Raw genomic sequence first — 22,744 nt, forward strand, 5'->3', positions numbered from 1 at the left:
CGGGGTACTCCTCCAGTGATGATGTAATTCTCGCGTGACTGCGCACAAACAGCCACTCTGTCAACAACAATGGCGGATAGCCGTGTCGTCGTCGTCGTCTTGCGCAACCTCCTTAGCTTGTTTGTTTTTACAGTGAACTGTTTTGCGTGATGTTGTACTTGAATTACTCGAATTTTTCACCTTTCCTGTGTTCGTCTCACTGATCTCATTATATTACTGGATAGCCAATAGCCCATACACGCCCGTGCAAGCCGTTGACGCGACAGGGCAGCCATCTTACTCCTCCCATCTCGCGAGCAGCCTACTGTTTAAACTACTTTGAAGACCCCCTTTTCTTTAATCGCTCAGTTGCTAGACCCGTTGTTACTACTGAGTACTGTCTCAAATGGTCTATAATTTCGATACTGTAAATGTATATCGTATGCTGGGAAACGTTTCTTGGGAGGAGTAATATGGCGGCTTCAAAGTCTTGGCCTATCGGCTCTTCAGATCAGTGGTTCGTCTTCTTCGCTGTTTATTCTTCTACGCTTTCCGTTAACTCTCTGTAGCAGCGCTACAGTGCCACTCCAGACTTGGCATATATATTAGAGCCGTTAAACGTCTTCTTTTGGACACTCTCCAAGTCTTGAGACGGTTCTGTCTGTACAAGATTTGTTTGAGGAATGAAGCTTCCGTGTAAACGGGGCCTTAGAAAGGCACGTCTGTCTTTATAATGTCCAATAGTTGACAGTGCATGTCAGAGTTAAACCAAGCATGAAGTGTGAGAAATTATCTGGCGAGCTCCAAGACAGGGTTAGTCTCAAGGCACAGATCTGGGAAGGGTACAAGACCAAATTCTGCTGCGTTAAAGGTCCGAATGTGCACACGTCGGCCTTCATCATGTGGGAATGGAATAAGGTTGGAACTATCAGCATTCGTTCGGTTGGCTGCCTGTCAAATTTAAGCAACTGGGGGAGATGGATTTTCGTGAAGGAGGTGACTGAGAACCTGATGATGACTGTCAGCTCAAGTGTTTCTCTGTGGAAAGAGCAGAACCTTCAAGATGGACAAACATCTTTGCAGCAATCTGCCATTTAAGCATGCGGAGTGGCCAGCTTTAATAAAAAAGGACATGGCAGCCGAACTGGACTTTGTCTAAAGGCACCTGAAGGACTTTCAGACAATGAGACGAGCGCTCCTGACCTCAGATTGCGGCGACGTTTCATCCGTCACCAGGACAACGACCCTAAGGACACAACCATGATATCAAATGAGTGACTTCAGGACAACTGTCCTTGAGTGGCCTCGGTAGAGCACAGGCGAATCTGATGGAACATCTCTGGAGGGATCTAAAAACAGTCACACTGCCAATTTTATCTGATGGGCCTCGAGAGATCCTACAAACACGAATATACAGAACTGCCGATTGACAAAAGCCTTCCTTCTGTTTTCATCAGATGACCCCGCTCATGTTTCAGTCTTTGTTGCCGCTGCATGTCCCGACAGGTTGAGTATGTGTATTGTTTGTGTCACTAAGGGATACGTCGCTTCTCGAACAGTTCTGACTCTTTACTGGTTTAATCATCACAAGTCGACGTCTTCAGAAGCAGTCGACTTCATTTGATGCATAGATTAAGTAGGTCTTTAAATTGATGAACACCTTTGACCTTTGCTCTGCCTCTCTTCTTACACACATTTAAACAATTTTCGCTCGTGTAAAACACAAGACACCTTAATTTGGACATTTTACTTTCTTATTTAACTTTGCATATCTGTCCGTATAGTGTCAAAAGTGTTATTTTACGTATCCAAACTGCCGTATGCCAATTTTGTCTGCCCTTTTTTTCCCAAAGTAAATATCTTTTTTATGCCTCTGTAATTGTAATAGCGCTGACTGGAGGCATGTTTGCTGATCTTTAGCCTCATCCTCATGAATGCGATATCCCAAAAATGCCTGCCGGAAATTTCATTCCTTCCAACACAAACATCTACTTGTGCTCAAGGGTGCGCCGTTTAGAATCTGCCGTTCAAACATTAAGGTCACCAACTGAGGAGTGACTGGAGAAAAATCCTGGTGAGTGCAATCTTTCAGCAACAGAAGATTTACAGCTCGTATCATTTCATGAAATATGATCTGTGGACAGACATGGATGGCAATTCTCGTCTCTTGCCACATCATTTGTTACGCAATTTAATTCCTTCATCCTTCACCATCTAACTTCACAAAAACAACAATATTGACAATGTCAGAGAGGTATTAATTTAATTAACAATGTCTAGTTATTGGAAGCCGTTTTGTCACTGAAGCAAGTAAACAACACTGCAGTAGCTTAGTTCTATGCTACAATCAAAAACATATTGATAACTTAATACTCAACATGCCATTTGCTGTTTGTTTTAGAAGAAACCGTGCCAGTGCATTGCAGAAAATCAAATCATCCGTGATGCCCATCATCACATGGTTGTGCAGCTGAATTGCAGCTTTATGTGTGTGTGACTGACTGCAGATTGAACTTAGCAGCTGCCATGGAAACATGCCTGGAGTTCTATTTTGCTTCCCCACCAGAATTTTTTTTTTTTTTTTTTTTTTTTTTTTTTAATGCTGCTGCCTGACTCACGGTCTGGTTCTGATTAGTTCATAACTGCACAAGATTTCACCTTTTCACCCTCAGGAATACAATCTGTTGGTCATACTTTTTTTCTGGAAATTGACATTTTTAAACAAGGTAGTACTTGTAAGCTGATATTTTTTTAAGCATAGTCAAATGTCTGTAGACCGAAGGTTAATTCTGTTGAAACAGCTTGTGTACACATTTACCCAAACACGCCATTGCGTTTGTCAGCTCAAATTCATACGGTTAACGCTTTTACTTTGCTGGCAAATCAAGTGTTGTTAAATATTTGATGGCTGCTTTGCGCACTGCAGCGCTCTGACGCCTTTAGTAAGTGGAAACTCTCACAGGTGTATTTACTTTGCATACCTTATGTAGCTACAGAAAATGGACCATGATAATAACTTTATTCAGAGGCACATTTCAGGACTTTTATTTGACAACAATAAGTGGATTGGTGTCTTGCTCAAGGACAACCACACCTATGTGTTTGAACCCACAGGCTGGTGACTATCTTAACCACTTAGCCAGGTCACAGCATTTCAGATAGATTCATTCAAAACCTTCACTTTGTTTTTCTAAGCCATTAAGAAGTTGACTTGCTGGTGTGCTTTGAATCGTTGCCCTGTTACAGAACCCTAGTTACAAACTGATGGCCAAACATTCTCCATCAGGATTTCTGGTTAAGAGCAGAATTCTTGGTTACATCAATCGCAGCAAGTCATCCAAGTCCTGAAGTGATAGATCAACCCCAGACCATCACACTACCATTCATGTTCATGCCAGAAATAAAAAGTTCAACTTTGATTTTGTCAGCCCATTGAATATTCTTGGGAATCACTAAGTAAAATGTTAAAAAAAAATATATAATAATAATAATAATAATAATAAAAACAAATTTAAAAAGAAAATTCTTAAATTAAAAGTATTTTCTTTTTGGCCATGGTTGGAAAATTATATAAAAAAAAAATCTAAATCAAAATAAAAAGAACAAAAAATATATATACATAAATATAAATGTTTGTATTTAGTTTTTTAATTATATTTTTTATATCCCTTTTTATCTATGTATTTAGTCATTTATTTATTTATGTAGTCACTCATTTATTTTGGCCCATACTGTCAAGTCGAAATATAATTCAAAAATTAAATACAAATGTATTTATGTATGTATAGATTTTTTTGGTCTTTATTTCCATTTATATTTATTTATTTATATATTCAAATTATTATTTTTATATCCGTTTCTATTTTCACGTTTAGTCATTTTATTTATTTAGTCATTTATTTATTTTTAATTAGCAGTTTTGGCCCATTATGTCAAGTCGAAATGTAATTCAAAAAATAAATACAAATGTATTTATGTATGTATAGATTTTTTTTTTTTCCATTTATATTTATTTTTTTCAATATAATTTTTAAATTATATATATGTTTTTATATCCGTTACTATTTTCACTTTTAGTCATTTATTTATTGTGTGAAGGCTGGTTTATTTAGTCATTATTTATTTTGAACCCATGGAGATGGTCAATGTGCTTCGCAGGGTGGATGGAAGACTTGAATGAGTTAAGTCATCTCTCCGGTTTCTCATGAAGGTTGTGTGTTTAGCCATTACTGTTGCTGCGGATTGGTTACATTACCTGTCACGAGTCGGCTGTTGTGTAACACAAGAGGCCCTGATGCACTCCAGACCAGTCCTAAAACTGAGACTGTGACGCTTGTTTGGAGAATTGTTTAACACTTCTGTCACGATTGGTGAAAGTTGTCCGTTTTCCTAAACCAACAGTCGAGCACATAATGATTACGAAACCAGCGAGTCATGTTGCACTGAAAGGTCGGAAACGGCTAAATAAATTCACGATGGAAACATTGTGACCAGCCCAACACGCTGGTCTGTCCTCTCCTCCCTGGAATTCTGTAAAGTTTGAAAGGAGGCAAACAAGCAGCGTGTTCCCTCGCTACATCAGCTGCTCAGCAGCCGTTGCCAACACTGTACTGCAGTCAACAATGTGACCTTTTATTCCCGCTCTTTTGTCTTAGGGTGCTCATGTCTTAGGTCAAATTCTTTCATGAATAGCTTACCATTCAGTGCCACCTTTCAACTCAAATTTCGAACACTGGTACACTTGGATGATTTTACCGACTTCCGCATTTGTTGAGTAGAAGAAGCTCTTGATGTGTTTCGATTTCATTTCACACTGTCGTATGGAACAGTTTTGCAAATATTGGAAAGTTCATCATTGTCAAATTAATATTAAAACAAACATATGAAATGTTGTGAATTTAAAAGAACATAGCTTTGCCATGAAAAATGCTGCTTAGCTTACAATGCAAAACGTTGTTGACATGCTAACAGTTGGCATGAGTTGTTTTCACTTTTGGCTTAGCAAACAAACCAAACTAATCAAACTAAATATTAAAAAACAAAAAACAAACAAACAAAAAAAAACAACAGAATTACATGGTATGAATTTAAAACATAGCTTTGCCATGAAAAAGACTGCTTAGCTTACAATGCAAATGTTGACATGCTAACAGTTAGCATCAGTTGTTTTGACTTTCGGCTTAGTTAGGGTTGCCAACTCCCTGAAAAATAAATAAAGAACACCTCATCGACAAGGACAGCCGACCTGAATGCCCTCAACCTTGTTGGCGTTTTTTTTTAGCTTTTTTTTTTTGACTATTTAAACCTGGGTTGAATAAGATGCATATTTTTGAATGCTTCCCAGTCCTCTCTATTTTTCGGCCTTTTTTCGGAGTAGTACTTCTACTGCGGGTCAGATTGTCGTGCTTTTTTTTTTTTTTTTCTTTCACACAAAAACGCACACAAACAAACGTGGTCTCCCAGGCGGGGAAGCGAACCCACGCCAACCGGCACCGAAGGCAAGTGACAGTTCCACTCTTCCACCCGATTGCCGCGCTTCTACTACATACTTCCGCAAGCAACATTACGTCGACCAATAAGATGATTGGATTCTGTGTCATCATATACGTGATGAATTTACTGTCAGCTCATTGGTCACAGAGCAGGAAGTCCTTTGAATGTTAACACAAGTTGTCGCATAAAGGACACTTGTTTGTTATTCATTCATTCCATTGACATTTTACGGACTTTGTTTGATTCTCATGGAATTACGGGACAAAGTGCGTCCCTTGACAACTCAATACGGGACGTGTACTTACATTTCAAAACACGGAACGATTCCGTATTTCGAGGGACGGTTGGCAACACTAGGCTCAGTCCATGCTAATTTTACATCTTCATTAGGTACTGCCACCTGGTGGCCAACGTGGGTTCACCAGAAGGAGCAGCACAATTAATTATTTTGCCATATGTTTAGCTTCCCATCATTCTGATACAAGTTAAGTGTTCTTTTGATGTTGTGATTTATTTTATTTTTTTTAAAGTTCAATGATTACCGATTTGAGTTGTCATATTGTCCGTTTCTGTGAAATGACCCTCAATTACACGGTAAGCTGACCGAAAAGCCAAACCCCAACCAAAACACAAAACATGGTCTCTGAAAGGTTGTGTTAGCGTTAGCGTGTGGATGGCTAACCGTCTTCTCTCTTTGAATCTGTTTTACCCCCAGAGAGAAGCTGCGAGTTGGCGTGAACCAGCTGACAGAACTAAAGGACACCCTGGACCACTGTGTTCAGACCACAAGTCAGCACGTCACTCTGGACATGTAGCCTTCACAGGACCAGTGAGGTCCAGGTCATGACTCAGGTTTGACTGACATCACTCGTCCTCGTACCACACTGGCTTTGAATGCTAACGCTATGCTAACTGGGTTTGTGCTTGGTGTTCATGTTGAGCTAAAAAAAAGGATACAAAATGGAATCCAAAGTGAGCTACGTCCGGGAACGAAATTCGGTCAATGCACGACCTATGCGCGCATGCGTGCAAGTCGGCCATCTTTGATCGCTAACCAACGGTAACTACACTAGGACTAAACTATTAGGCAACGGCTGCACAATTTGCAGTACGCATTCCGAAAAAGCTTAGATATTATCTATACTTTTACGTTAGTAGTCAGTGTGTTTTAAACTTCGATCGATCGAGCTATCTTTTGCTGTTTTATTTATATTTATCAAATTTATTTCTAGCTAATCTATATGTATCTAATTTATCTCTTATCTAATCAATTTCTAATCCATCAAATCTATATCTCAATCTAATCTCTATTCAATAGTTCTATCTAATCTATCCCTATCTAATCTTTCTATGGGAGCAAGACAATATGAGTATCAGTCAGATTGTGCCTACGTTACAAAGTGTTTGGTCTTCGTGTAGTTACTGTAGGTGAACGATCAAGTATGTCTGACCTGATCCGCGCGCACGCGCAAATCGTGCACGGACCACCGATCGTGCCTTGACAAGCTCTTTTCACAGCTGGACACCATCATGGATTATCAAGCACAGAACCCTCCAAGTTTGTAGCAACCGCTCCGCCACATGTTCTGTTGTCCGTGGCTTCCCAGCCACATGACTGAAGGGCTGTAGTTTTGTTCACATTAGTTATGTTATGAAATGTACATAAAATGCAGTCTGTCTTATTTGGTTCAATTGTGTTGGTCTAAAACATGCACCAAAATGTTTTGAAGTGCTTCGGCATACAGTATTTTTGCACTTTGGACCATATGAATGTTTAGTTTGGAGTTTAAGGGTAATGTTGAACATGTGTCTTTGTAAAAGATGAACATTTTGATAATGTCGATGTTACACATTGACTGTTACTTTAAAGCATCAGTATTTATCTGATGGAGTGATTAAAAAAAGAAAATGTTTCAACATCAGTGTTTGGTTCATATTTCCTTGACCAGGACCCGTTTAGGCAAGGGAACTTTATAAAGCACGTTTCAGACAGGGAAACTCTTGTTTTAACTCTCTTGAAGTATTTTTACATGTGATCTAATCTAGGGTGAGGGTGCATTTGCTGAATGGGATTACGGCATAGAGGATTATGGCAGCTTTGACGCTCATCCTGAAGCGTCAGATGATGCACTGGCTTAACTGGGGTAATTTGGGAAGGAGGGGGTGCGGAGACTCAACTACATGGTTGTCAAGTTCATACGTCACTGTATAGTGATGTCCTTACCCCAGGTATGACACAGCGGCAGTCTGATGTAATTCTGTTGGGGTTAAGATAACTTCTCTTAGGACTTCTTAGTGTAGTCCCAAATTGGTGACAATGCGATAGCCTTCACCTGTGAATGACGTACGATGCTAAATAAAAAATGTTACACTAAGAGCCGATTTACCATGTTGGTCAAGGATTGCATTCCCTGGTTGAGTTGGTGATCAATAACATGGGACATGCTTCAATTTCATGTTAGCGAGTAAATGAATCAGGACAGAAATGCAATTGAAATGATTTATTAAGAAATATTACAAATGTTAGAACGGTCTTCATAACACTCCTTCCAACATTGTTTCAGTAACTGCATCCACATCTTGAGTTAAATCACAAAACTGAAGTTAACAGACGCTTGTCTGTGCATGTAACGTGAGCACAGAAAAAGAAAACTCAAACTGGCACTGGTTGATGACTTAAGCGGTTTGCTACCATCTATTTTTGAGAAATCTGCAGTGTATAAAAATATAAAAAGGCCATTCCTTAAGATTCCAAACATAAACCAATTTAAAATTGGGGGGGTAGGTCTTTGATAGACTTTCAATCACAAGGCTTCATCATCCACCTTAGTATGTGTGCACAAAATCCAACCCAAAACATCAAAACTCACTCATCACATTTGCACTTTCCTTGTGACCAGTAGTTAACTCATCTGAAAACCCTCAAGTTTCAAGTCTAAAGAGAAAAAGAAAAGCACTAGGTGTATATTAAATGTTGGCATGACAGACAAACAATATGTACAGCACGTAGAACAATGTACGCAATAAGAAAAGGCTTCATTTGTGTTGCTTTGGGCAACAAGCCCCGCCCACTCCATCTAATATACGGCAGTCTTCACTGAAGACCCTTGGTCCAAATCCTCCCTCCCCCACCCCAAAACATCCACTCACACAGGATATCACGAAACACGATTATGTCACTAAGCCTGTTAGTTTGGAAAGGTTTGCAGGGGCGTTGTCACTCGGGGAATGGAAAGAGGGCCTTGATGCAGTCGCTCCACTCGTCCACCTCTGGGTCGTACACCTCCATGGTGTTGAGGAAGTCGTTGCCGTCGAAGCCGCCCACGGCGTAGATGCTGTCGCCCAGCATGACCACGCCCGCGTTGCTGCGGGACGCGGTCATGCTGCCCAGCATCTTCCACTCGTTTCGGGCCGGGTCGTAGACCTCCACGCAACGGAGTGCGTGGGAGCCGTCGAAGCCGCCGACGACAAACAGTTTGCCTGGAGGGGACACGGTGTGGAATTTTAAGCCATTAAAAACATTTTGTAAAATCTATCAAGTTTGCCTCTAGGGGATGCGAGCAAACTTACCGGCACAGACGGCCACGCCGGCCCCCCTGCGGGCCACATTCATGGGTGCAATCAGGCTCCAGGTGTTGTTCTCAGGGTTGTAGCGTTCCACGGTGTTCAGACAGTTCCATGACTCGGCGCCTCCGATCACATACATAAAACCATCCAACTCGCACACTGCCGCCTGGTGTCGTCCTGAAAAATCCACCAACGAGTCATTTAAGCTTGGACGACCACCAAAGACTATCTGAACTGGGGCGGCGGATGAAAAGAACACATACTGATGTTGAGGGGGGCACAACTAGACCAGATTTTGGAGACTGGGTCAAAGGCATCACAGTTCTTCAGTCCTTTCTGCCCGCAGGGGTCGGACCCTCCCACAACATAGAGTTTGTTGTTCAAGGAGCAGACACCTTCAAATAAAGAGAGCAGACGTGAGCCGCCAGTCGAGGCGATTGGCGCGAATTAATCCATGCAGGCCACACCCACCTGCGTTGCAGCGGTTGGTCCTGAGCTCGGGCACCTGAGCCCACTCGTCGGCGACTGGATCGTACGTCTCGCCGCAGCTCAACTCATCGGAATGTCCGTTGGAACCTCCGATAACGTAGAGCTGACCCTGTCAGGTGCGTATGCACAAAACGCACAAGGATTAAACTGTTTAACTGATCAACTTTCCAACCGCCTTGTGTTCCAATCTGAAATTGATTATAGCAGAAGCAGCTAAATCCAGCAGTTTTTATCAATATCAGAAGGCGGCCATTTTGCCACTTGTTGTCATGTGACAATGACATCACAGTTGTTCATATAACAACCAATCACAGCTCAGCTTCAGAACACAGGTGAGCTGTGATTTGTTGTTGCCTGAGCAACTGTGACGTCATCTTCAGTTGACAGCAAGTGGCAAAATGGCCTGATGAGATGGATAAATTAATTATTGTAAAGAAATAAATCAACATGAATTTTTGTAATATGAATCTTGTATTAAAGCCATTTGTTAACGACAAATGAATTGAACCTTGCGAGAATGGCAGTCAAAATAATGTGTTAAAGGCCCGAGTTAAACATGTCTTAGGTAAAATTATTTTGACTAGTTTAGAGGCACCATCAATTTTTTCCCCCAGACCTCTTTCATTAGTTTTTGTGTATTTTTAAATATTTCTGTTTAATTAATTCAAATGGCTGATTATGACTGTTTAAATTTGTTTTTGTATGCAACTAATCAAGTGATTTCAGTGACCATTGTGAGTTCTTGTCCATGGGTGTACGTGTAGTGGACAGGTGGGAAACGCAATCATTTCTACCCTAGTCAATTTCATCATCTTACATGTGTGAAAATTAACAAAATAGAACATGTTGCAATGTTTACAGACTCAGATTTTTGTTTGTTTGTTGTCTTAGAATAAATGTGGTTATAATCGTGGATTTGTACAACATTTCATCTCTATTGACAAATGGAGTACATGCACAACGATGTGACGGCAACGTACCATCAGAACAGCCATTTGGAAACGAGCCCTCGGAGTTCGCATGGGCGCAATGAAGGTCCAGCGGTCCTCTTTGGGGTCGTAACACTCGACAGTCCTCAGACATTCCTCCCGGTTGTAGCCCCCTGTACAAGGTCAAAAAGATAACGCCATTATCAAAACACGTTCAAGCACGGAAAATTTGGACTGGGGCTGACATGAAGTAGACATCAACTGCTGCATGTTGAGCTTGTCAACACCAGGTGCTTTGTTTTATTAGCTTTTTGCAACATCGCAGATAAGGACACCAATGAAGCGTATAAGCTGATCCATGGGAAGTTACTGGGAGGTGGACATTTTAAGCAGAAATGCCTGGCAAGTATCCCAACACTTTTTTTTTTTTGGTCTGTCTGGTGCAGACCTTCAATAGTCTGAGACTAGTATTTGTAATCAAGTGGCTGCCTGAGCACATGTGCTGCTTGTGTGAAATGTTACAGGGAGTCGTCTGTTTACAAGGTTCCTGACCCGTTTTCAAGGTTGGGCGCAGTGACACGGGAATAACTTGTCATGTAGTTCAAGAAGACATGCTCAATTACCATACTTGGAAATAGTGTTTTTTTTTTTTATGGCTAAGTGTTTTCCTTTTGCTGTAATCATGACTTAATTGAGTGACAATAGACCGACACTTTCCAACTAACATACAAATTGTTACTGTCGTAAACCGTTGTACTGATTTTTTTTTTGGGACTGGTTTCTACTTTGTAGTCATTGTCACTGACTTGATCGAAATCGCAGCTGGTATTAGTCAACATTTTTTAACTAAAGGACTTTGGATGTTCTGTCACATGTTTGCGATGCTTGGCACGTTGCAGTTAGTAAAGATGCATTCTCTCTTAGCTTACGTAAGCCCCTAACTGGCACGTTGCCTGAAAAAGAACCCTTTTAAACATGACCTGACTTTATTTCATACTTGTGCTAATATTCACGTTTCTTACCTATTTAATAAAAGTAAACATCACGTTACATAAAACATTCCATCAGTAACCAAGTTTAACGGAGGTGACTGCTTTCATCGTTTAATTCAAAATCCAAGTAATCATTCTCAAAAAAAGAACTGCTTTGAAATGCAAAGCAGAACAGATTGTGGGGTTGACACTGCCAACCGGCAATAGATCAAGTGTTCATTTGTGTACCAACCTGCTGCGACGAGCCTCGAGTTGACAGTTGCCGTGCCCAGGCCGGAGCGAGCGTAACGCATGGGGGACAGCCGACGCTCCTCCAGCTCCTCTGGCGGGGCCTCAAAGCTGAGGCTCTTCAGCAGGCAGGGAGTGGCGGAGGGGGACGTCTGGGGGCTGCTGCGGCCGTGCAAGAAGATCACACTCAACACCCCGTCCAGCACAGCCAGACACAGGTAGGTGTTGTCTGAGGAGAACCCGTCGTTAGAGGCGACAGGGGCGACAAAAAGCGCGCACGCTACACTGCTAACTGGGCCTTACTTGTAGTCTTCTCAGAGGCGATATACTTCCACTCTCTGCTGGTTGTTTGCTTGGGGCCATTTGCCGCTTGGTTGGAGGGTGAAAGGCTTCCCGAGGAACTGCAGCTCATCGGTCTCTGCGCGCTCTCTCGTACCGGCTTCTTCTGCAAGAGCATAGCGCAGCTACAGAAGCCAAGCCCGCTCCACACACATGCACGCACGTGCCACAGGCCAACTGATGTCCAGCGCCAGTTAACCAAACTTTAGCCTACTCTTCGTCAAGCTGCTCTATTGTGTCCCCATATAATCTCACATCTGACACCAACAACGCTGCAGTCAAATCAGAATCCCATCTGACGTGTGAGAAAGCCTCACTGCCAACCTGCCCACAATCAGCAAAATTTCTGGCATTGAACCCCTGCCGCCCGGCATGCCAATCAAATGCATTCGAGAGCTCATTGCAGTGAAGGCACGCTTATTGAATACCTGCACAAACTGAAGGTGCTCCTCCTCGCCACCAAACACCTCAGTGTGCCCCTCAATCACCAGCCCTCCATCCACCAGCTTGTGGTCAGCTGAGTAGTACAGCATTTGCACCTGGAAGACAAACAGGAACAACACACCCATGTGGCTGTCTCCATGGCAACACGGTACACCCCGACACAGTGGGCATTAGAAAAAGAGGAAAGCGGGGGAGGGGCAAAAGTCCTTGAAATCGAGGTTTCTTGAACGAAGAATTTCCTTAAAAAGACACAAAATGCATCCACTGCACATTGGCGTTGATGTGTACGCTCAAGATGGCGAAAGGCCGTCAAAGGGTTCCCTTCCTAAATGGCATCTAAAAACAAAAGAGGGATCGCGTGAAGAACGACGCACTCCTGTCAGTCAGATCTTCTGTGAAGGATGAAGAATACGGAGGGGCCACATTTGGCCCCTCATTTTCCAGTCTGCTGCTTGGAAACAACCCCTCTAGCTGGAGAAGCTGCTCATTATGAAAGAAGCCATAGTAGGCAGTCAAACATGCATGGCAAAACATGGTCTGACGTTATCAATCGCAAAAATGTTCATAAAGGTCTGCATCTGCATGTTTTGTGTAGTTGCCACTTTCAAAAGCCAAGGTAGGGACGTCTAGCCAAAAATATTTTTTTTAAAGTGCTTTTATGGGGATTAAAATGGGAAGGGGTTTAAAAAAAAAAGAAAAAAAAAAGTGTAAGTCAATAATGTGCAGCCAAATGAGTTGTCTTCAAATAGGATGCTTTTTGTGGTGTGCAATCTGTATGGTTTGCATTATGTACTGAAACAAATTATTGGTTCCTCCAGAGTGAGAATGCATTTGTGCCATAGGCATGGACAGATGGTAGCACAGTGTTGCTTGGCTGCAAAGAGAGGCAGCTAAGAGGCAGGAGTGCTCCCTTCTCCTTTCTCTGACTCATTACCCTGGTGGATCAGCCCCGGCTCCTCAGTCTGGTCCCTTGCTGCTGCAAATAACCCTACAGGAGAGATAAATCAATGGGGAGGAGTGCCTGTTAGTTCTGGAACACATAACATGCACCTGTTCAGATAGTCAAGTGGCAGTAAAACAGATGAATCAAGGGTCAAACCTTCAAGAATCTTTTCTCTGCGTTTCACAGCAGAAGATCACTGTAATACTTAGATGGGGTGATAACAAAATCAACCACAACCCAAAAGGAGAGAGTGGAAAAAAAATAAATAAATAAAATAATTAAAAAAAAAAAAAAAAGAGCAAATAGGGGCTTCTTTTGATCTCACCTCTAATTTGTGGCATGGTTCAGGAATACAGTTTCTTACTGCAAAACCTCAAATCAGAGGGAAAAGAACAATCCTGACACAGCAGCATGACAACAGCATGCTAGCTCTATTTGAGCCCCCTTAATGACTTCTTAATGTCAAAAACAGGAGGATACAAAGGGGGGGAGGGAAAGGATGACAATCGCGCTTAGAGTTCAAAGGGCACACATTGGTACTGACCTCCTCCATAAGTTGTTCCAGTTGCTCTCCATTCTCCCAAAGGCTGCGCTGCACCCAGTTTAGCACCTTGGCGTAAAGCTTGCCGTTGCTGGGCAGAGTCAGGTTGTCTTCTAGCATTACTTCTAACTGTGAACAAACAACAAAGGGGTAGTTTAGTTCACGTGCTGAAGCAAATAGGCAATGTCAACTCAGTTGTGGTATTGTGCTCATGGACAATTAACTCATTGACTCCCAGCCATTTTTACTGAAGCAACCCCCTTCACTCCCGGTTTGACTGGATTTTGACTGATTTTGCATGGCTCACAGAATATTGTGTTCTATTGCTATTATTTACCCAAATTTTTCAAATAAGCACATATCAGGGAAAGGAGGAAAAAAAAAAAAAAGAAAAAAAAAAGTGAAGAGTTCTACCATAATTCTACTCACAGCAAGCGCTCTTTGGCGGGCAAAAAACACAAGACAGCATGAAAAACTAACTGCACGAAGTAAGCAAGCATGAACAAGTAACTGAAGTCTATTCTTTTAAAAAAAAAAAAAAAAGAAAAAAAAAAAAAGCTCACTAGTGAGGGGACACGGTTTTGTTAAGAAAAATTAAAAACAGAAGAATGTCAACACATGGCACACATTTATTATTATTATTATTATTATTATTATTAACAACTTCTCAGTACCAAATATTCTACATTAAATAAAAATAAATAAATAAAATTAAAAAAAAAGGGGGGGGGGGGGTGGAGACAACCATACCATCAGAATTTAGTATCGGCCGAGGCCTATCTTTTAAGTTTCCCAGTTTGTCTATCCTTTACGTTTCCCGGTGTGTCTCTGAGACTGCTCCTTGCTGTGCAGTGCGTGCACATTTAGACCAGGCATGCCGTTTGGTGGTAAACCAGAAAAACTCCAAACAAAAATGTTTTGCTATCCAGCATAACATATCATTTGGGTATACATATGACTGTTTTTAGTACCATAATTTTTGTCCAGGCCTGTTCCATTTTTTTTTTTTAATATTAATTTTGTTGAACCATAATTCAAAAGCAATTTCTCATTTTCACTAAACCACATGTAACTTTTTTTCAGACTCAAGTTATGTCTGTGACCACTGTGGGTTTTTTTTTTCCCATTGACATTAACAATTTAGTCCATGTGCATATATCCAAATATCAATAACTCCATGTCAACATTTTTTTAAACTAATGGAGAGCTATTGAAGGATAAGAGTCTAGAACATAACATGCATGATTTTCCAAAATATATGTCACCTTGAGGCGGGGAAGTTTGAGAAAGTCATCCTGTTCAGACACATCCAGTAGGTGGTCTTGGATGTAGGAATCCACTTTGGCCAAAACTCTGGCATCTCCCATTGAGCTAGCAAAGTTCCGAAAAGAAATGACGTTCTGGGAATCCATCTTAGACAGCAAGTAGTCACCGCAAATCTGAAAAGTTGCACATGTGGAATTACATGATCACAAATTCACAACCTGTTCCGTATAGTATGTGTGGTCCTATCAAGCTGATGTTACACAAGTATTTGATGGAAATCAAACCTGCTTGACCCGCTCCATCTTGAACCTTTTGGCAGCAGAGTAAACGTCCTTGACCAGCTCCTTATCTGCCTTAAGCCTGGGATGCAGAAAGAAAACAAAGTTGAAGAGTAAGTAAACGATCCTCTATTACAGCACGATTATTCTCATGAGAGAAACTCTTCTCTCACTAACAAGTACTTACTGGGCAGTGTAGGCATAGTTAAGCAAGATCTCCACAGCCTCCGGGTCCAAGTCCTCAAAAGTGACATGTGACACTCCATGAGGTTCAATGTCACTGTTGAAGATCTCAAACAGGTATGGACTGCAGCAAGCCAGCACAGCACGATGGGCCATCAACTCATGGCCACATACCTTTTAAAAAAAAAAAAAAAAAAAAATTAAGTGTACTTTCTTCCAAGGTGCACCAAATTTCACAGTAAAGAGATTGAGCATTGCAGGTGAATGTTTGCATTTAGAGCATACCTGCAGTCTAACGTCGCAGAACTGACCACTCTTTCTCAGGGCATTCATTTTGGCCACAGTGGAATCCAAGAAACTTTCATCCTCAAAGATCAGGTAACCATTTGGAATCATTTTGGCTGAATTTGGTTGGTCTGCCTGATGAAAAGTTCATATGAAGAAGTATACAACATGCTGCTATACTAATTCAGTTATGACCAATATTACTGGTAATTTAAACAAAAATAAACAAATGTGATCTTCAATCTCACATTAACACCTAAATCTATTACTGACCAGAGAGAACTAGGTATCTGTAATGTAATTGTAGTCTTACCTAATAGAGAATAAGTCAAATCCAGTAGTACAGAAGCTTGAAGGTCGTCAAACAGGTAAAGCAGACAAGAGAATCCAGGGAAACTCCGGTCTTCTTCACCCAAGGAGCGGGATGGGAAAGTTGTCAGAAGAAATGCCAACTGACAACACAGGTGGCAGCAGAAGGGAGAGGGAGGGCTTCCACCCCAGCAAACTATCAGGCTTGAAGCGACTGTAATCAAGTCCTCGTGAACCCGTTGGCTATAGAGCTGTACTTATTCTCTGTTGGTCATACATTATAACCTGGGGGACAAAGGAGAAAAGGATTGAATAAAAACAGTTGTACCACTACATTCCCATTTTTGTGTGCCATTCATTATATGTAAAAAGCCTACAGATTCCATGCATCAATACAATTTTTCAAAATCATCTGAGCTGCGAGAAGTCCATTATTAGTATGGGAAAACAACTAATGCTTATGCAAACAGACTTGAAAGAGACTATAGCAGCTGGCCCATAATCTGAAATAGAAAAAGCGCTTCAAGTCGCTTTCGAGAATAGCCTTACAGTAAAAGTCTTCGCCATCTGACACTTTACGGTTACATAAGGTGTGAAATGTGCTTGTTTGCACTGTGGTGAAAGCAGCAACGTGACAAGATTTCCCCAAAATGACAGTCTGTCAAATTGCTAAATCCGGTTGGAGTGGCAACCGAATTACAACGCACCAAGAATTTTGAAAATCGGACGATGGGTTATTTAAAAAAAAAAAAAAAAAAAAAAAAAAAAAAAAAAAAAAAGGGAATGTTTTTGTGTGAGCAGCAGAAGTGTAGTGTAGTGTAGTACATCAGAAGGACTATGAAAGAGTATCATGGAATTGGACGAAAAAAAAAAACTAAGATATGATGGAAATAATAATAATAATAATAATAATAATAATAATAATAATAATGAGAAGAAGAAGAAGAAGAAGAAGGTTGCAGGACCACACAAACAATGAAAAAGAGACTGATAAGTGAAAAATATAGTAAGTTTTTATATGACAAAAAGTTTTTACCGTTTCACATTTGGTTGGTATTTTTACATTTATGGCCTAGAAGACATTTTTCAAAAGTATATTTACTGAATTATCAATACTATGTTAGTGATATTACAGGCAGTGCATCTAAACCACAATTTTTATGGTTCTATGGTTACGTACTCAATTGTGTTGAAAAACTTGGGACCCGCTGAAATCGTAACATTATGAAATTGTTTTAAAATCAAATATTTCTCTGGCATGACCATAAGTCAAGAAATCACCATTCAGTTAAAGTATATTTAAAAAATTAAAATAAAGTATTTGTGCAATTATGTTGAACACAAAGAAAATCAACAGAAATCAACTTCATCCAAAACACCTCAATGCAATGAGACTACAAAATGATATACAACAGCCCAAGAAAAATAAAATGCATAAAAAGGGACAAACTTGAAAGGAAGAAGAAATATGAGTGAAGGGGAGAAAAAACAAAGCCAAAAAAAAAAAAAAAACAGAAAATTGCTTTTGGTTTGGCATACTTGCTAAACAGAGAGAAATAAAAATCAGTGTCAACATTTTCACAGGGGAAAACCATCCATCATGGCACACACGCCAGCACACAGTAAAATCACATGTAGCAGCACTGGCACTGAGAGCCATAATTCTCACAGTTTGTGTGTGGATGGTGGGAACACTGACCCACTTTTGTCTGATTACGCAAGTACTCTCAGTGAATGGTTTAAAGCTGCACTCCGTGTCTTTGACTTATTACTAACCTTGTGCCTCAAACCAATAAGTCCCACCACAGCTCCTTGGTTAATTCAGCATTGTACCGCATTACTGCTATCTTGTATAAACCATTACCAACCTTGTCCAGTGTTTGAATGTAATACAATTGGTTGGAGGGGATGATATGCAGGTTGTTTTACCTGTTCAAATAGTGAAGATTACACTGTAACAAGAAAAACAATGCTATCGGCCACAAAATGCCAGCTATTAGAACGATTAGAACTCACTTGAGATATGAGTCAGACACTCTTTCACAGGTGTAGCTTCCTGAGGCGTTTGCTTGACTACCAGGGGACAAAAGGGAGTATGGGGGGGGTTGGAGCCCTAACAGCTAAACTCAATGTTTCCATGTGACTGACTAGTTGAGCAGTGAGCAATAATTGCACGCCTGGCATTGAAAATCAACACGTTACAGCACCCTCCAGTGGAGAGGAGAGTCTACTACAAAAGATGTCCCAGCGCCAATGGAAATGTACTACATTCAGCTATTAAAAAATAAATAAAATAAATAAAAATTACAAATGTAATTATAAAGGAGGGCTTCGTCTTAAAATATTACACATTTAAAAAAATAATAAAAATAAATAAACGTCTGGCATATATATATATATATATATATATATATATATATATATCAGTATTTCAAATTGCTAAGATTGAAAAAAATATGTAAAATTACATTTATTTTTAATATAGGTTAATTAAAATTACAATAGGTTATGATTAATCATTTGATTTCCATTTTTTTTTAAATGTCATTCTCCAGAAGCCAACTCATACTATAGGAAAAATAATTCTTCATGAGAAATGATCTAGGTTATTTGTGAATTAGAGCAATTAGATCTGTCCACCAGTTTCCGTAACGGATTACAAGCACAGCAGCACGAAAGGAAGTCACCACTTAACAACCCTGGGCGCATTAAACCTGAACACTATTCATACAAATCACTACTGTACTGTTGGCGGTTACAGTAGAGCGTCAATATTGAGCCAACAACTCATAAATATAGCATTGCATTACATTATTTATTTAATAAGAGCAGGCCGCACGTAATCAATGAAAATCAATGCTGGCCTACATGTTTTAGCTTCAATGTCCTTGCGCGGGTCTGTCGCCCCCTCCCTTTCCTCGTCTGCTTGAGGAATGACCGGCGCTTAACGCTTGGCCCTGTGCCACGACATACATCCCGCCACTGAGAGCGGTTCGGGCGGCAAGGGCGCACTTAAAAAAAAAACCCACACACACACACACAGTTGACTCTTCGAACGTTCAACGTACAAAGAGCACAGACGGAGGCTCTTTTAGCAACCTTGTTAGCTTTCCGGTGGCTAGCGGCTACAACCTGCTGAGCTGGGATGGCAACCACGAGACTCGCGCGCTAGCTAACAGTTCAATTTAGAGGCGGACAACGACGCATTATTCCACCCTTTGTCGAAACATACGCAGAAAATTCGCGACTGGCGAGGTAGAACAAATGAACCTTTATTTAGTGTGCGACATTGTCGGCGGCGATGGCGAATAAAATGCCCCGCCATTGCAAGTAACAGACAGCCATTTCCCACCCGTTGTAGTGTGGAGTTACGTCGCCTGATTAAAAAACAAATGCCACTCACAGCACTGTCCTTTAAAATAAAAAGGGGAAAATGGCAAATTTACCAGCAAGAAAAGACCCCTCAACGAGCGTCTCAGTAGTTAAAAGATATTTTCTTTCATCTTACCTGAGGGGTTTGACAGCAGACGATATTAGACATATTTAATGAGAATGAAAGAGTTCGTCGTTTGTGGGCTGAAGAAAGGAGGCAAGACGGCTTCAGGAGCTGCTTGTCCGGCTGCTTGCGGGGTGTTGCTTCGTCTTTTTGTTTGCAGTGGCAGCTCGTCCACTTGCGTCCACTCACAAGCACGCTCAGCTCCGCAACTGCTAGTCACTAGTCAGGCGCGCCTCCGACTAAACTACGCACGAGTCACGCTGCCCGTGACGTCACAAAGAGGCGTGTTTTTCCGCGCGCCCCTAGCTGAGAAGTCATGCAATTTGCAATGGATGACAACGCTTGGAATTACAGGCAGTCTTGCAACGCATAATAGGAGTAAACGAGTGTAAGAGCATGAGGCAACTATCTCACGTAGGGCACGTAACAGTAGCTGTTAATCAACAATAAAATACTATTACAACAAACTAGTAACTGTCCAGTCACTATTATAAGAAACATGTGCACTAACTGAGACGTAAATGAAATGTGTTGACAATTCCGAAATATCTCATCACATTATGAAATCAAAATAATCCTCACATATCAAATTACAACGATCTAAAGTAAATAATAGATAGATAGATAGATAGATAGATAGATAGATAGATAGATAGATAGATAGATAGATAGATAGATAGATAGATAGATAGATAGATAGATAGATAGAGAGATAGATAAAGTTGGTGAGTTAATTTAATTATATGTAATAATTAATTATTTATGGCAAATATTCCGCTACCTGGCCCTGTGTAGAAAAAGTATTTTCACCCTAAACTTAAACTGGTTGGACCACCCTTAGCAGCAACCACTAAAATCACGTGATTTCTATAGGTGGCAATGAATCTTTCACGTGGAGATATTTTGGCCCACTCCTTTTCTCTTTGCGGAATTGTTTTTAAATCAGCAATACTCAAATTTTTCAAACATGAACAGACTTTTTAAAGTAATGTCACATAATTTCCATCAGATTCAAGTCTGGACTTTGACTAGGCTTCTTGTTTTTGTTTTACCCATTCAGAAGTTGACTTACTGGTATGTTTGATCACTGTCCTGCTGCAGAACCGAAATGCAATGACCAATCAAAGCTCAACTTGAGAAAACAGGTTAGTCGTGATTGGTTGTTTCTTGAGCCTGAGTCATTTTCAGTGGACACAGCAAAATGGCCACCCCAAGATGGATTCAAAAAGGAGGATTTGGGGCTAACTCATATTCCACAAATACAATATTCATCAGAATACTATGCTTAGACTAGTGAGTATGCTAGATAGATAGATAGATAGATAGATAGATAGATAGATAGATAGATAGATAGATAGATAGATAGATAGATAGATAGATAGATAGATAGATAGATAGATAGATAGATAGATAGATGGATAGATGGATAGATAGATAGATAGATAGATAGATAGATAGATAGATAGATAGATAGATAGATAGATAGATAGCCTGTTGATTGGAATCAGCTTGCATTGGAAGAGGGAAACCTCCAAGGACCGAGTTTTCCCACCCCTGGTTTAGGGCATCTGGGGGTAGATACTCACTACTCTGAAAGTTATGGTCAATGTATTTGTCCGTCAAAAGGTAACCTTGCGCTGCAAGCTGAATTCTCACGGGATTTGTGATTCATGAACCCCCAAGAATCCATCTTGTACCGAGCCCGCTGATTTTCACCGATCCGTACACTTTTGGTAAGCACTAATTACAAAGAGGTATTGTGTTAGGGGGCGGGATATGCAGCTGTGATGAAAACAATAAGCGCCGAGCCATGGGAAACAGACCTAACATGGACGAAGGCATGGACACTGCAATTACTTCTGTTCTCTCATAATTACTTACAGTTCCCTTGTTGAATGAAGAAAAGCGAGAGGTGCTTCGTACATTTTTAATTGGTATAGATGTTCGTTTGTTTGTTTTTTACAACCTTGATGACAACAACGATGACATTTTCAATCCGTTGCTGTGATTGGGCAAAACAAAAGTTTGGTAGACTTGCACAAGTTGTGCATTGCCCAATCAGCTTGAAGTATTTTCCTGAATGTCCCGTAAAAGTAGGGAAATTATGAGACAGACAGACGGACGGACGGACGGACGGACGGACGGACGGACGGACGGACGGACGGACAGACAGACAGACAGACAGACAGACAGACAGACAGACAGACAGACAGACAGACAGACAGACAGACAGACAGACAGACAGACAGGGAACATCCAGGCTTCAAGCTGCACACAAGTCATTGTGTAGGAAGATCTATTTCCCTTGATTGAACATATCTTATCTTAAACCTGAGTAATAAGATTATAATTTATGGATCACATCAATACAAATGTATTTGGATGGAAATAATGGACCTCTAAGGTACTGTACTTCCAAATTTTCTTTTGTGTGTACTGTATGTTGCAAACACTGTAGCTCAATAGAGTGACTTCATGATAGAACAAGATTACCCTTTAATGCAAAAATGCATGGATTAGATTTATCAAGTGAAATGAATACCTTCTATTTGTTTTTATATTTAATCACCGAGGGTATAATGTGGCTTGTTTGAGGGGTACATTCCTGACAAGGTGATAGAAGTTATTGCTTACAAGAAGTGAATGGCTGGTTGCCAAGAGAAGCCTGCATCACATTTCACCTTTTTGTTATGCCGGTTTGTTTGCTTTGGCTGTAGATGATCCGCCCCCAGCCCACACACACCACTGTTGAAGTTATTGTCAGCACAACAGTTTCAAAAATAAATTCCATTAAACATCATTATACAAAACAGTGAAAACACTTATGTAAACTGCTAAAACAATCATGATTGGACTGATTACGCCATCTCTGATGCATATTGGCAGGAGCCTCGGACATACAGTATACACATATATTAAAGGATAGCTAAAATTTTGGATGTGAAATAAGGGCAAACTATTTTCAAGCCCAAGGGCTTGTGTT

At 40.7% G+C, this 22,744-nt stretch overlaps 2 protein-coding genes across 5 annotated transcripts in view; one reads left to right on the forward strand and one right to left on the reverse strand.

The window, feature by feature from the left end:
- swt1 (SWT1 RNA endoribonuclease homolog) overlaps positions 1-7,394 on the forward strand; it is a 28,796-nt gene extending 21,402 nt beyond the window's left edge. For all 3 annotated transcript variants that reach the window (XM_077534936.1, XM_077534937.1, XM_077534935.1), the window contains one exon: positions 6,188-7,394. In XM_077534936.1, coding sequence (XP_077391062.1) covers positions 6,188-6,287 — 100 coding nt within the window. In that variant the 3' untranslated portion in view covers positions 6,288-7,394. The remainder of the gene's footprint in view (positions 1-6,187) is intronic.
- A 564-nt stretch (positions 7,395-7,958) lies between these two features.
- Positions 7,959-19,991, reverse strand: ivns1abpa (influenza virus NS1A binding protein a). Of its 2 annotated transcripts, XM_077533931.1 has the most exons (16): positions 19,774-19,991; positions 16,270-16,550; positions 15,957-16,091; positions 15,676-15,845; positions 15,495-15,570; positions 15,210-15,383; positions 13,948-14,073; positions 12,445-12,555; positions 11,981-12,122; positions 11,682-11,906; positions 10,509-10,630; positions 9,511-9,637; positions 9,303-9,434; positions 9,043-9,216; positions 8,858-8,952; positions 7,959-8,812 (listed from the first exon to the last, which is right to left on the reverse strand). In XM_077533931.1, exons 3-16 carry the CDS (start codon positions 16,065-16,067, stop codon positions 8,690-8,692), a joined length of 1,908 nt encoding a protein of 635 aa, XP_077390057.1. In that variant the 5' UTR covers positions 16,068-16,091; positions 16,270-16,550; positions 19,774-19,991; the 3' UTR covers positions 7,959-8,689. The 2 variants fall into 2 exon arrangements, with proteins under 2 accessions (XP_077390057.1, XP_077390056.1); XM_077533930.1 differs by having other exon boundaries at positions 7,959-8,952; positions 19,774-19,990.
- Between the last annotated feature and the right edge of the window lie 2,753 nt (positions 19,992-22,744).

This window comes from Festucalex cinctus, chromosome 10 (assembly GCF_051991245.1).
Source record: "Festucalex cinctus isolate MCC-2025b chromosome 10, RoL_Fcin_1.0, whole genome shotgun sequence".
NCBI lineage: Eukaryota > Metazoa > Chordata > Actinopteri > Syngnathiformes > Syngnathidae > Festucalex > Festucalex cinctus.